The 15,706-nt window shown below is 39.4% G+C and overlaps 3 protein-coding genes across 3 annotated transcripts; 2 read left to right on the top strand and 1 right to left on the bottom strand.

Moving 5' to 3' along the window:
- Window positions 1–1,070: 1,070 nt before the first annotated feature.
- Window positions 1,071–3,841, top strand: thyn1 (thymocyte nuclear protein 1). The gene is made up of 8 exons (XM_084350670.1): window positions 1,071–1,334; window positions 2,459–2,517; window positions 2,595–2,767; window positions 2,868–2,936; window positions 3,077–3,169; window positions 3,261–3,356; window positions 3,432–3,582; window positions 3,674–3,841. The coding sequence occupies exons 2-8, from the start codon at window positions 2,469–2,471 to the stop codon at window positions 3,718–3,720; spliced, it is 678 nt and encodes a 225-aa protein (XP_084206796.1). The 5' UTR covers window positions 1,071–1,334; window positions 2,459–2,468; the 3' UTR covers window positions 3,721–3,841.
- A 1,058-nt stretch (window positions 3,842–4,899) lies between these two features.
- Window positions 4,900–6,159, top strand: LOC311256662 (cilia- and flagella-associated protein 20-like). Its single transcript, XM_084351908.1, has 5 exons — window positions 4,900–5,073; window positions 5,203–5,282; window positions 5,362–5,473; window positions 5,570–5,758; window positions 5,850–6,159. The coding sequence occupies exons 1-5, from the start codon at window positions 4,990–4,992 to the stop codon at window positions 6,069–6,071; spliced, it is 687 nt and encodes a 228-aa protein (XP_084208034.1). The 5' UTR covers window positions 4,900–4,989; the 3' UTR covers window positions 6,072–6,159.
- An 886-nt stretch (window positions 6,160–7,045) lies between these two features.
- vps26b (VPS26, retromer complex component B) lies at window positions 7,046–14,420 on the bottom strand. The gene is made up of 6 exons (XM_084351907.1): window positions 13,636–14,420; window positions 12,087–12,243; window positions 11,778–11,942; window positions 11,031–11,206; window positions 10,780–10,922; window positions 7,046–9,782 (listed from the first exon to the last, which is right to left on the bottom strand). The coding sequence occupies exons 1-6, from the start codon at window positions 13,856–13,858 to the stop codon at window positions 9,645–9,647; spliced, it is 1,002 nt and encodes a 333-aa protein (XP_084208033.1). The 5' UTR covers window positions 13,859–14,420; the 3' UTR covers window positions 7,046–9,644.
- Window positions 14,421–15,706: the final 1,286 nt, after the last annotated feature.

Below are 15,706 nucleotides of genomic sequence, written 5' to 3'. Positions count from 1 at the left end.
CAAAATTGAGTATAGAAATGTAAAACAAACAAACAAAAAAAATGACATTGACTTTGTGACATTGTGAACCTATTAATGATTTATGGTAAATTTCATGAACACAAATGTATGTAGCAGTCCAATTGTTTGACTTGCTATTATTCTTTGTTTAGGTGATTTTCCCTCCCAGCCAATCAGGGTGTGACGACACCCTGTTTGAAAGGCTTAAAAGAGGTGGGAAATGGCACGCCGGTGGCTCTCACCCTCATACTGAATCTGCCCCTGGCCCATGCTGAATCGCTCCCTGAATTACCAAGAGCCTCATTCCCCTTAGATTGCCAGCCAGAAGACTCTGGTCTATTTGGGCCCTATTTTGTTTCTGGGCTGCCCTTAGTGAGGAAACTTTGTTTTCTTGGGAACCCTTTAAAACTTTACACCTTCAGTTTACTATTTTATTTCCCTGGGGCCTGTAGAAGAGGCATTTATTTATTGTACCCAAAAGAGGCATTTGTTCATTTATGGGGTTATTGTCTTAGTAGTGGACTTTGGGCATTCCCCTAGTTATGTTTTTTGTTTATATTTTTATGTAGGTTGGGCTGGCCTGTAGGCAATTTACAGCCAGTACCGCCACATGTAAATATACCAAAATTTCCCTTAACTTTACAGGTTTCCTGTGCAAATTTAAATAAAGTATTAACACTGAGGCACTTGTTGACACTAAAAAAGTAACACAACTGAAAGCAAACATCTTTTAAAGGAGGAATGATGTGTTGTTATGTACCTTTTATTTCTTCCTTCTTTCTTTATTTTTATAATCTTTTTTCTACCTTAACAACACCAAGCAGATTCAATCTGCAGTCATTATTTATTATAATGTCTTATTTTTCTGTGCCATTATATGAAGTATATGTCTGATGTGTTTGTATATTTGATTGTTGTCCAATAAAGTTCATTTTTTTAAAAAAAACACACAAGGTGTTTCCTGCCCTCCGACCACAGGGGGCAGTAATGAGCTCACCACACTGTGACGCAGTCGAGATGTATGCACTATAGGATGTGTTTTAAACATTGTTTTTCGAGATTATAGGAGAAAACACGTAAAAGCAGAAAACTAGAGGGTTGTTTGAGGAAATGTACGTCGTGTTAATCGCCCCCACCACAGTTAAAGAGCAGCTTCCCTGCCATGAAGCGGGGCTAGTGCGACGTCACCATCGGAGAAGTAGCTGTTACAAGACAAACGGGAGTGGCTGGTGATTAAATCAAGCGCACCTATACGTTTGTCGACGTCACGTGCTGTGGGTTTTTCCGCGGGTTTTGATGGTTGACCACCCACCTGCAGCTCTGGTTAACTAAAGGTAAGGTTTACCAGTGTTTTAGAGGCTATCTGCTGACCACAGCTGCATTATAATCTGTCTTACTTTAAAGTGCGAGGCACGTTCAGTTTGCACGTGTTGCCCAGATTTGTGCAGAGTCATTAAAGCTCTGAACTAATCTCTGTGATCCATGACTGATGATGAACAGGAAGCATGCTCCTCCAGTTTAAAATGATCCATTTTTTTGAAGCTTACAAGCAAAAGAGAAAAAAAAGCACAGTCAGATTAAAATGGGGCACATGTATATTTTCATTTTAGTTATTCAGGCATAGTTAAAGGTGCACTATGTAGTTTTGGGCAAGACATTTTAATCAGAAGAGAAATATCTTCATTGATTTGTTTTATGCCTAAACAAACTAAATAAACAAACTATCTTGTGAATAAACAAACTGACCTTAAAGGACAACACACTTTCATACCGTTTTACTTTGTTTATATTTGGCAGACCCTGCCATCTTTCTAGCTTCAGACAGTGTACTGAGGACCTTATTTTCCTTATTTATCAGTTATGGAAAAAATATATATTTCTGATCTTACCTCATTCATATTGTAAATATTAAAATTCTAAGTTTGAATTTCTTCATTTAGTTGATATTTATGATTGTATTATCCAATCAAGTGCATGTTGTGCTAAAACTAATCCAACAGTCCTGCAACAAATCTTCTCGTGAAGGTTAAAATGTTGCATTTACAATAAAATAATACAGCACTACAAACTACGCCATCCAAAATAACCATAAAGTTGTATCAACACCTCTGAGAAGTTTCAACAAATACTTAACATTATAACCACATGTTGTGAGGATTTATTGAAGGGCCGGTCTAATAATTTTTTTAACGTCAAGTAGAGCTGTTACAATTAGTCGATCAACAGAAAACTAATCAGTAGCTATTTTGTTGATCAATTAACTGTCTTTATATCTGGTTTCCCTTGTCTTCTATGACTCAAACTATTTCCAGAGAGAAAAATATCAGTTAATTGACGCATATATTTTACAAAAAAGAGGACCTGCTTATTAATTTGTAGTATTGCTCCAATAATGTAATACACACAAAGAGACAATTTGATACCATCTCAAGGTTTGTAATGTCTTGTGTCTTTACAGTCTGTGAGAGATGCCACCAAAGAAAAGAGCCAGAGTGAGTAAGAGGGCTGCTAATTCAGGTAAGCAAAATTAAATTAAACATCTTGTCTGGTGTGTTACATTGTAATGAGTGACGATCGTTCCCTCAACAACACAGGCAAAGATGATGACGGTGAAGCAGTCTCCTCTGCAAAAGTAACAGCTGGCGGTAAAAGGAAAGCGACAGGAGCAACTAAGGAGAGCTCGGAGTCAGCTGATCCTCCACAGCACAGTCGCTGGCTGATGAAGTCTGAGCCGGAGAGCCGCTTTGAAAAGGGCATTGATATGAAGGTACAGAGCAGCGACGGCCTCATCAGCACGGCCTGTTGTTAAACTGGAAAATGTGAGTGGGCTGCGCTCATCTGTCTGACACGTCTGGTTCTTTCTGCAGTTCGGGATCGAGGATCTGAAGGCTCTGCCTGATCAGACGGACTGCTGGGATGGCGTCCGCAATTATCAGGTAGGAGCCACAAAACTAATGAGAATACCTAAAACAAGGCACCAGCGCAACACCTCTCCGAGAAGGCTTTTTGTCAGCAGCCTTGTGCAGACTCTTTTCTCTCTGTGGGAATGTTCCTCTGAATTATCTATCATCTCCAGGCGCGCAATTTTATGAGGGTGATGAAAGAAGGGCAGTTGGCTTTCTTTTACCACAGCAACTGCAAGGAACCGGGTGTAGCAGGAGTCATGAAAGTAAGCCACACTCTCCCAGCTGATGACTGTCTAATGATTTCAACAACGCTGCAGACAGGCCTGATATCCAGCCGAATTTCCCTTTTTCCAGATCGTGAAGGAAGCGTACGTGGACCACACTCAGTTTGATAAGAAGGATGCCCATTTCGATCCAAGCAGTAAACCAGACAACCCCAAGTGGAGCATGGTAAGCTAATTCTGAGATTTATAAGTACAATTACTGACATTAAAGCATGAAGGCTGATGTTTTCCTCTCTCTCAGGTGGACGTCCAGTATCAGAGGATGATGAAGCGTTTTATTCCTTTGTCCGAGCTGAAAAAGTACCACCTGCAGCATCGCTCCAAAGGAGGACCTCTGAAGGACATGGCGCTTTTTACAAGGGCCAGACTTTCTGTGCAACCCTTAACAGATGGTAAGTTCAGCCAGAGGAGCATGTTCCTGTGAGTTGTTGTGTCTTCTTTCGGTATTAAGCTTGTTGTTGTTGTTGTGCTTTTTCTCTGCAGAGGAGTTTGACTTTGTCCTCAGTTTGGAGGATAAAGAGCCTTTGTGAGGATTTTGGACCAGCTGATGCTTGTTGACACGGTGAAATCAAGAAGCAGCACTCTCCTTTACAGTACTGTAGTGTTGTCCTCTTGTTCTTAAGTATTAATAAATGTATTTTTGTTAAGTTATGACTCGCATCCAGTTTTTAATCTGCACCTGTGAATGATACGGGACAACTTCAGCCAAGACATACATAACATTCAAACTGCAGGCTCGAGATACAAAACCAAATGTCATGTTGACAGGAGCTGCTCTTTGCCCTCAGGATAGCTTGTTTTAATGCCATTATTCAATTTGTAATTTGTGTGTAGCAGCAAGAGAGTCCATTCTTCACAATGGGCGACGGCCACCTAATGCGAATTTCTCCAGATACAAATTACTTCATATTTTGCACTCTATAAATTTTCCTAACGAGGTCCACCGCTGTCCTGTGATGAGGGACTGAGTGGGAAGATAAAAAGTGTGAAACTCTTTAATTTGTTATGATATGACCGAATAGATGATTAGGTATTTCAGCACAATCACTTGAGCTGCATTACAAATCTTGAACCGGTACCGCAGCGGCCCTCACAAAGTCCGTACTGTTGCACACTACATGCCTACAATTGGGACATACAACTTGTCATAACATACACGTCGTAGACCATAGTGCGAAATTCAAAGTATGGCTGCATACAAATGTCCAGACCCACAACTCATCTAGTCCACAAGTAGCCTCAAGCTCATTTTCTGCAGGTCTGCTTGGGGTGGAGACTTCAGTGATTCAATTACCCACAATTAATAGAATTAAACAACCAGAGAGATGGCCACCACTCCAATGTGTGTGTGTGTGTGTGTGTGTGTTTTAGTGTGTGTCAAAATGTCAAACAAACTGCTGTAGCACAGACCTCGCCTGACTACTAGCAGATGAATTCATCTTGGTTTCTTATGAAAGTAATAAGGGACTTTTGATTTATGTCGCATCGCTGGTGATGTCATTTTACAGAGTGCCTGTAAAAAATAGCTCATTTATAATAGTCATTGGGATTAATTTAGTCAAAACCACAAAATGAGCCCTAATCTGCCTCTAATTGGCTTGATTGGTTGCGAGCAGCCAATCAGAAACAACCACCGTGGAACCGCTTAAATATTCCGTTCCTTAGCAACACAAAATAATGCAGAGGTTAGCAACAGATTTAGTAAGTAAACAGTGTTTACTAACTAAATCTGTTGCTAACCTCTGCATTGTACTAAACACGCGTGTAAAGCGATCGTGGACGAACATAACTCAGAGAAGATGTTTAAAAACACATTTCAGAGCAGATTCTTGTCTATTTTCTACAGCATCGGCAGCAAACCGCTCCAGGTATGGGATGAAAAGGTAAGCAGCGATTCAGAGTGGATGCTATGAAGCTTATCAAGCTTCCTTAGCTGGTCGTGCTAAAGCTAACTAACTATAATTCGATTGACTGCGCAGCCTTTATATACATAATTTTCTGTGTGTACACAGGTGAGGAACGGTCACATCGAGAGAGTCACAGACGATGACATCCGCTCCCAGGTGTTGGAGGTCGAGGGGGCAAACGTCTGGTGCGTTTGTGTCTGTTTAACTGATTCTTCAGCTCAGGGCAACTCATTAAAGCACCCTCATCTCTTCTCGTCTCTGTAGTACCACCTACATAACATGTCCTGCAGGCCCCAAGAAGACACTCGGCATCAAGCTTCCCATTCTTGTTCTGATCGTCAAGAATCTGAAGAAGTATTTCACCTTTGAAGTCGAGGTAGGGTATATTCACTCTCACAGATACCGACCTGTTCCATGTTTTGGTGGTATAAACAAGTAAAGTGGACATATTCTCCCATCTTTAAACTTTAAGGTGCTAGATGATAAAAGCATTCGGCGGCGGTTTCGGTTGAGTACCTACCGAAGCACGACGCGAGTGGATCCATTGCTCTGCACCATGCCAGTGAGGCTGGATGACGGCTGGAACCAGATTCAGTTCAACCTGTTGGACTTCACCAGGAGGGCCTATGGAACCAATTACCTTGAGACACTGCGTGTACAGGTCAGTGCACAGAGACAGGTTAGAAACCAGCTACAACTCTGACTGTATCCTCTTTCAGTTGCTAATGTCTGACCTGCTGTTTTCCTCTCAGATCCACGCTAACTGTCGAATAAGGAGAGTGTATTTCTCAGACAGACTGTACTGTGAGGACGAGCTCCCAGCAGAGTTTAAACTCCGCCTGCCTGTCCAGAAGCAGGAAGCCAAGGTGAAACACACACATCCACACACACACATCACTGCATTTACTTATAACACCACATACAACTTGTCTTACCCCCCTGTCTGTTTCTGTGTTTGTCTCTTGCAGCACTAGATATTCTCAACCTGCTCTCTTCCCCCGGACTTGATGTGGAGTTTTGATGTGCAAGATTTTCTGCACAATAAAGTTTTTTTGTCCTCAATTTCAATGCATGCTGTATTTTAAAGACAACAGTGTCAATACGAGCCAAATAACCAGGAAATTCACAATAATCCAGATACCTACTACTAGAATGAAGGCCCGGTGCTGGTGTTTAAAAATACAAAGAAAAACAGACCAGTGAAAGGCTATGAAAATGACTTGCATTCCCAAAACATATAATCTTTGATTAAACAATCATCCACAAACAAAATTAACTTATGTTGGGACCCACAGATGAAGTCATTCGTTGTGGATTTCAAAATGGACTCTGAACTGAACTCAGTTTCCCAGAATTCCCCATTCCCAGCCTCTCTTCTCCTCCGACTTCTTATCCTCAAGGGCTCCTCTCCATCTCCCCCCCACGGGGCTGCCTGCCATCAAGATCTCTTCTTCTGGGCCTAACAGCTGCAGAGAGCTGCAAGCTTCATTTGCAGCAGGCCCAAAGAACTTCTCCTCACTGCAGCGACACGAGGTCCTGCCAGTATTCCTGATCAGTTAGCACCAGCAGCTGCGACGCAAAGCTTGCCAGCTAACTTCACAATCTGAGGAACACCAAGCAAGTTAGCACCGAGCTGCTATCCTTGCAAAGGAAAGGAGCGAACTGTTTCCTCCTCTGCCGACTTTCATCCGTCCTTGCACAGCAAGAACAGCATTGAACACTGGAATCCCAACCTTCCCCTGCAACCACCAGCACCTTTTCTTCAAAGACTGGTAACGTTGAACTGGGCTTAATCCATGATTATGGATGCAACTTTATTAAACATTACTTGAATCATGTAGGCCAGAAACAATATTCTCCCACATCACCATACTGAAATATAGACGTATAAGCCATAGAGCAGAAGTGACCAAACTTTTTCCTTTGGAGGGCCTTAACTGGAACTTAATGTTTTGTTTTGTCGAGATGCTAAATGGTACGTTGAGGAAGCCTTGAGAGAAAGTAAAAGAAACAATCTGGCAATCAATTTCTGAGTCGGATCTTTATTATTTTCTCTCATGTGTTTATGACTCAAAAACAAAAAATGCTCATTACATTTTCAAGGAGTTTCCTTGACTGATTCATGTCCTGCTCAAAGAGTCGCCTATTGTGTTCAGATTATAAAAAATAACTGATAATAATTAGGGAACCTACATATTTGAAGAGCATTTTTACCACATATTCATATGATAATTCCTTTAATCAGTATTTTTTGTTTCACTGGAAACATCTGGTGGGCCAGCTGTGGGCAGCCCTGCTCTGGAAGTAATACAATGCATTTCATTATTGTGCTCTTTAGGCCTGTCTATCAGTATCTTATATTGGCCTTGCAGTCTCAAGCCCTCGCAGATTTGACGTGATGACAGTGAACACGTTACAGTTTGTATGACTGACGTCCACAAGGTCACAGTCTGCAAGTCCAGAGGATGGCCATTTGGATTGTGATGTGATCTGGAACGTACCTAATGAGCTGTAATGTGTCTGTGCTCTCTGCAGCTCACTCGATGTGGCGGGTCTTCTGCTGCAGAGGATTGAGAGTCAGAATAACCAGAAAAGCTCCAGACTAATGTTTTATACCGGTTGCACTGGTGCACCTTTCTTTTTTATATAGGTTTCATGTCTTAACACGTTTTGTAAATGATTGTAAACAGGAATCTAATTTGTTCAAAGGCAACTATTTGCTGGTTGTTGTTAAAAATATTTTTATAGGTTATTTATTTTTTTAATCTGACCACATGAATGTCAGGTGCAACGGTGCGACCAATGAAAATGTTAAATGTTTAGTCACACTTGACAGATTTTTGGGTGCATGTGCGACAAAAATAGTCGCGCCCTGGAGCCCTGCTGGTATTTTTAGCACCCTGCATTTGACATAGTAGGTATTTAGAAATAACGCTTTTTCTGGCATACTAAATGGTATGGTCTATTGGAACGCAGCCTTTTGCTCTCGAATACTCTGAGGATCTATATATATTTCATAAATCAATTTTTAAAAAAAATACTGACTACATTACTTGTTCAAACCTGTGGGGTTTCAACCATTATTTTCATCGTCGATTTTGCATTATAATAAATTCGTTTTTTGATCTTTAAAATGTTTCCCAAAGCCGAAAGATGACTTCTTCAAATGTCTCGTTTTGTCCACAACCCAAAGATATTCACTTTACTGTCAGAGGAGTAAAGAAACCAAAACATATTCACATTTAACAAACTAGAATTCTGAAAGAAAATTACTCAAACTTATTAATCGATAATTAAAATAGCAGATAATTTAATAGTTGGAATGTAACTTGACTAATCGTTGCAGCTCTACAAAGGTGCCACATATGTATATATTAGTATGATGCATCCATTTTTATCTTTTTTTCATGTGGTGTTTTCATTATTTTGTCCTTTCAGGTTTATCATGTCCGTCACAAACACTCACCTCTACAATACAACCATACAACAAGACTGAGTTTTTTTTATCCATTTGGCATCAATTTATTTAACTTTTCGGGGACAAGGAAGAATCGATTAGCATTTTGCAAAAGATAGATAGTTCTAATGTAACTTTTCTCTGGTTAAAAGACTAAAATTATGTTAGAGGCAGGAGGATCTCATTTGCTTGATACACGTAGGCACAAATTTCAAGTCTCTAATAAAGAGGATACAGAAGACTTCATACTATCAGACCGTAGTACAACACTCTTTCCTAACAATACTGGAATGCTGAGGTAAAGCATATGAACATGAAAGGTCATTTTGTGGCACTGTGTACTGTATAATCAATGTACACACACGCACACGCACACTGGACCAGAGAACAGGATTAAAGGTTTTAGCTGGTCTTATTTACAGATAAAAAAAAAAGAAAGAAAAAAAGTGTGGGATAATACTCAAGCCCTCTCGCTCAAAAAAGGAAAAAGATTCCAGTTTCCACCATTTCTTTTTTTTTGTTGTGCAAACGGAGAGAAAACACAAAGAGGAAAATGTGTTCAGCAAGATATAGCAGTGCAAAGTTATCTCAGATTTCTTGACCTTACAACAGTGTTAGGAATGCATTCATTTAAGGTGGAATGTTGGAGATACATTTTGTTGAAAGTTCATGACATTTCAGTTGCGTTAATTAAGAGATTAGAAATCAATTTATCCAGAAAAAGCATTAGAGTGTAACCAACAGAAGGCTTAAAAATCCAAGAATTTCACATGAATGATTTTACACAGTAGACACGGCGACAGGTGATTAGTTTGATTCCCATAAAGAAAAAAAAGAACGCATTAATGAGGAAGGACAAGACCAGCAGCCTGAAGCCACTCTGAATGCCTCATGCAAACTGTTTCATTGTTCACATACTGTAGTACTGTATGTCGGTCTCCCTTCTTCCTCCCAGCAGCGGCTACAAATGCAAATACAAAACACAGCTGCTTCACCAGATGTTGTACAGTTGACAGGTACCTCCGACACTCCAACGCAGACGCTGATGAGTCTTGAAAGAGCGGACTGGAGGGGCTGCAGGCGGGCGGCTCTACCCGCTCTCCTCCTTCGCAGCCTGCTCCAGCGCGCTCTCCGAAGCCGCCGAGCCCTCGAACCTCTGAGAGGCGATGGCGGCCTGATGGGACATGCTCTTCCTCACCACGTCGCCTTTCCTCCACAGTGTGATTTCCTGCGCAGGGTGGGGAAAAAGATGGCTGTTAATGGCAAGAAACGTGTACATGCTATCGTCAACTACAGCGGATTACTGTTATCTTTCGTACAGTGAATTCAGCTGATCAATCTCAGCAGTCATTTTTGTATTGTATTGCTCATTATAGAGATTATCAATAAAACCTGGGCTTTTCCTGTGGTAAAATGTGTGCTGCTAAGAAACGTCTGTAGCAAATAATCTTTGTCCCAGTTTCATATCACATACAAACTGTGTACAGTACGTACTGTATACAAACCATGATAGTATGCTGTTTAGGGCTGGAACTCACAATTAATGACATTATCTATTAATCAGTTTGTTACTTTTTTGGTAAGCTAATCAATTGTTTAGTCTATAAAATGTCAGAAAAAAAAAAACTAAAACAAAAAAGCCTAAATAACACCAATCAAATTGCTTGTTTTCTCCAACTTGGAGTCCAAAAATATTCCCAGTGATGCAAAAGAGAGAAAAGCAGCTAATCATCGCCTCTGAGAGGCATGAACCAGCAAATGTTTGGCATTTTTCCTAGAAAAATGATTCAAACATTAAGTGATTTATCAAAAATTGATGCTGTATGTTTGCCGACCGACGTTAGTTCAACTACAGCCTCTGAATGCCACAGCCAATTAAATTTAAGACAAATCTAAATGTGTTTCCAAATAAACTTATCTGTTGTCATACAACATCTTTCTGTAGCTCTCATGTTTTAATGTACTTTCCTATAGAATGTTTCTCTTCCTCTCTCAGGTCTATTACAAGTGAAGGAAACCTTTAGGAAACCCAGCCAGGAGTTTTATAGATGGCCAAATAATCAGGTTTTTGCTGCAGAAATATAACTGTATTAACACAGTATCTGTTAATAAATTACATTTACATGGATGTTTCTTAACTCTGATTACTGCTCGGTGTGTGGAATATTCAGATCGATGTAATACACACAGACAAGTGGCCAGTCTGACTTTTATCAGTAGCCTACCTGTTGTTTGAAATAGCGTCTCTCCTCCTCGTCGATCAGCACCAGGTTCAGGTAGTAGCGCACAGAGAACTTCTTGTTGATGTCTCGCATGGTGGGAGTCAGATCATAACCGGCCAGAAATAACCGGATGGGAATGGACTCGCCTGAGATATGAAATACATTGTGACATTGGAGAACATTGATCTAGTCTAAATAAAGAGATGCGTTGAGATTAAAATAACTGGCTGATATTATGAATGAGTGTAATTTACCCCTGACTGGAGCTCCGTCCATGATCTCGTACTTGGCAATAGTGTCATTTTCATGGTACACACTCGGGCCGGTGCCCGTTGTCTCACGTTTGATGATGTCAATCTCCATGTGCTTAATCTTAATCCTCACCAGCAGGAAATAGATTTTCCCCACAATCACATCTTTCAGATGGTACCTGATGAAAACCCAAATAAAAAGAATAAAGGCAGTGAATAAGAAGAAGTTTAGCATCTGAGCATATACAAAAGTATTTAATTGTTTCTCCATCGTCTCAACACTTTCCATTAGACAGCATGAAATCACTCTATTATGAATGAAATCGGCAACTATTTTGATAATAAATTAATTGTTATTCAAGCAAAAGTGGCAAAAACAAACTACAAGTTGCTGACATTTCACAGAGAAAACAATTAGTGAATGAAAAAATTGTCAGCTGCAGCAGTAAAATCTATGATGATCAAGAGAAAAGTAGTCGACAATTATTTATCAAATAATTTAAAAAGCAAAAATTAAACAACATTCTCTGGTTTCTGTTTTATATGTAATGATATGCTTATATGTGTATTTAACACTTTCCTGAGTGGTCAGGCAACCAAAAAAGCAAACTGGAGAACTCATTTCAGTCTCTGTGACATTGTGATGCTTGTCTCTATTTTTGGACATTATATAGATTAATTCATTGTTAGTTCAGATATGTTCATTGAAACAAATATCTACAGATGAAGCAATAATGGTTTGTTTCTTACTTGGATTTGTTGTACTCGAACTCAATGTGGAGACAATCCTCAATTCCAACTTCCATTTTAATGGAGGAGTTGAGTTCAGGGTAAGTGCTCAACGTGTGGACAACAATGTCCATCTCTTTACTGATGTCATTTAGTCTTCTGATCACCGTGGCACGAAGAAAATATCTGCAAATAGAAGAAACAAAGACTGAAAACAGCGCTGTTTCCACATGAGAACATCTAACCCTTTACACATTATACTGTACAGTAAATGTAAATAACTGTCAATCATTTCAGCGCCTATAAAGTGGAGTCAATGATCAAACTTACCTTAGCTTGACATTCTGGCCTGTGTACGACTCGTACGGTTTTTCAACATGAGTGAACTCAAAGTCAAAGGTCTGTGACTGAGTTATTTCGCCCGGCCTTGCGAGATCTTTCACCAGGGACACAAACTCATGGTGGTTTCCTCTGTCGTAATACAGCTCTAAAAAAAAGAAAGACGTCGTCAACAAAAGCAACATAAGAGTTGTGAAATAAAGGCTTTGCATCATAGTTACACCTGTGATAAGATGAATACATCTGAAGTCTTTAAATCTCCTGTTGGGTAAATCTGAAATATACAGAGAGAGATTTTCTGAGTCTTCCCATAAGGGGCTGTATGAAGATTATAAAAGGAGAGGGCGATCAATAAAAGGGTAAGGGTTATATGGTTTTTTGTTTCTTTTCACTGAAGCGACAGTAGTCTGAACTGCTGGGAGAGTAGGGCAGGGTCTTTAAAGATTGATCAGTATCCTTTCAGAGAGCTTGTTGTTTGTCACTTTTCTACAGCAGCTCATTGTGCATCTTAAAAGGAAAGCAGAACTACAGTCAAGTAAGATGCTAAAAATGTAAATGTGTAGGCTGATATAAACGGACAGCTCGTGCTTCAAAATAAAGTTTGGTAAACAGGACGAATCATATGTTTGCCATAGTTTTGTTTTCTTCTACTTGCACGATTGTTAATTATGTGAAAATTATTATTCCATTAAAATATTCCTGTTTAAATGTTCTAACACTTTGAGATAATGAGATATACTCTAGTCCTAGTTTGTGGCTCTTATGTATTACTACTACATTAACGTCTCAGGCCGACCATGCATTTTTCCCAACAATATATTACCCAGATTCATTTGTAAAACCCAGAAGGTTGTTTGAAACTATTCAGGATTTTCTTTCTTTGTTTTTTTAATAAGATGTTTAACCGGTTTCCCCGTTAGTAACTCAAAATCAATGGCATATCTCTTTTTTTGGCTTTTTTACAACCTAATATAAACATTCATGACCACTTGTATAGGTATATTGATGTTACTTTCCAATTTTTTATTTCATCATACAAAATAACATTGTTGTTTGTAGCCCTGATGAAGAGCTAGTGGTCCTCATCTACTGGCCTTTTTAATGATTTTCCTTCCTCACTTGATACGTTTTCCTTTATCTGGAGTGCCTGGATGGCCGACACAATTGTTCTCTAAATCGTGTTACATAAAGCAACCAGTCATCTCCCTTTTTCTTGTTTTTATACAAATCAACGTGTCAATAATTTTTTAATTAGTAATATGTAATATATCGCATTTTGAAAGCAACTTGCCCCACAATGTTATTAATCTATGGATCCTCTGCTGCAATTAATTTTACCATGAACAACTGAAGGGGATTTAATAATCTAGGGTTGTGTCCTGCTATTGTTTTGAGATATAATGTTCGTGTTTGTGTACAGTCCCTAATTGAAAAGGCTTTTTGAAGCTGAACTAGACTGTTTGTGTCCTGTATGAAGTCATCAGTGGACATACTGTATGTATTCATGTTAACAGTGTGAGTTACTGTGTTTTCTACCTACCTATTTGGCCAACAAACTCAATTTTGATGCCCTGGTGCTCCAGCCTCTTCCCTGGGCTCTTCAGTGTCACGTTCACCTTCCCACTGACAGTCTCGCCATCGTAGAAAAGAAAATATTTATCTTTCTTCCCATCCTCAGTCTTGTGTTCAGCCTTCTTCCTCGTCTCAGCGTCATTCAGGACCACATCAATTTCTGCACTTTGTCCAAAACTGAAGAAACTCATCGTAACGCTGCGTACGTAAACTCTTTATCTAGATGTGACTCTGACTTGTTAGCTAAAAAAAAACAAACAAAAACAGAAAACACACAACCCCTCACGAACAAACCCTGCTAATGTCTCAAAGTAGAAAACACACACATACACACACGCACACACACAGTAAGGCCTGCAGGTTGTGCAACCTCAGTTCCCTCTCTGAGCACACAACACACTATAAACCCCTGAAAAAGTCGACGGTATTTGACAGAAAGCTCCACATTAGCTACATGTCCGTACTCATTTCTAACGACGAAGCGAAATAGCGATACGACGGCGCAACGACAACGCACGATAAAACGTCCATCGGCAAATTAGCCGTTTCTCTTTTTTTCTCCTTCTGCTGACCTAAATGTCTCCGATAAATAGTCTACACTGGCTACAAACTAGTCTGCGTCGTGATGGACACAATGCTGACCGTGTGGATATATTTTACATGTTTGTTTTCTGTAGGAAAAGACGGTTGAGTGTTGTCAAACGATCAGGATGTACGCCATCTGCATTGGGTCAACTGCTTCCGGGTGGAGGTTTTCAAAATAAAACGCAAAAGAGGAATGTGTTTTGGGCTGGTGCTCCAAACCGGAAGTCATGGGGTTTTAAAGTCGAAAAACACACATCTTTACTGTGATCTTTGAGTTTTCCTTTGAGTTTTCCTTATTAAAGTGTGTTTAAAGGTCTTGGGAAGTAGCCTACTACTGCACATGTGAAAAAAAAGTAGTATCATCGTTTTGTGGCTGCAGAGGAAGCTGCATGTTATTTATTTATTTATTTATTTATTTGTTCATTCATTTACTTAATCATTTTCCAGTCTTTACTAAGGAAAGCAAAACAAACACAATCATAATACATCAAAAAGACAAGTTAATAACAGAGCCATGGGGATTTCTCAAATAAAACATTAAACAAGAAGCACAAATAAAAAAGTCTTTGCAGCTTTCTTATTTTTTTAATTCAGAAATACTTTCAATCCACTGCTTGGTTTCCTTTTCAAACACTATAAATAAAGAGTTTAAGTGGCTAATGTTGGCTTTGTGGATATGGTTCTTTCCTAAAATTATCAAAAATTGATTATATATAATTATTTCCATTTAAAACTATTGTTTTTGTGGAAAGCAAACAGTACAATTTTTTAACATAACGAGAATTCTGAGTCAAAGTTATCAACACTTTACCAGGATTCATCCCTCCAGAATTTTGCTTGTGTAGGGACATTGAACCGAATACGTGCAGCATTGTTTCTGGATGCATTTCACACAGTGGACCGTAAACACAGATGTCTAAATGTTTCCCCAATTCAAGTTAACAGCAAATACAGACCACTAAGATACAACAGAAGGAGTGGATGACAACCATGTTTCTAAATGTAATAGACAAACATTTCCCACTGAGGTCATCTTTGGGTCAAGTGATGGTAAACATGAGCTGATAAATTACCTCCAGTGATGTCACCCAGTGGTTAAGTTGCATTGTGAGTCATGTGGGTGCCACATTTTGAAGAAGAAGAATGTGCGGATAAAAAAGCAATAGTGAAGCAGATAAGCACACAAACAAAAGATTCACAAGGTCTGATATCTGCCGGATGATTCACACATATGATAATTATCATATGTGTATTACTAACATGATATCTTCATTTTATTCCTAAATATAACGGTTATTGTCAATACCAGTATATCCCAACACCCCTAATTACAAGCAAAAGTCCAGCATTCTGTGCTCATTATGCAGGAATGGCCCACTTTTTTTGCATATATTATAATATTAGGTTATAATTACTGATGTATACATATATAAGCAGCTTTGGCTGGCTGGACC

Source organism: Pagrus pagrus (genome assembly GCF_965226575.1).
Source record: "Pagrus pagrus genome assembly, chromosome: 4".
Classification (NCBI taxonomy): Eukaryota; Metazoa; Chordata; class Actinopteri; order Spariformes; family Sparidae; genus Pagrus; species Pagrus pagrus.
This window is presented reverse-complemented; position numbering and strand designations above follow the sequence as displayed.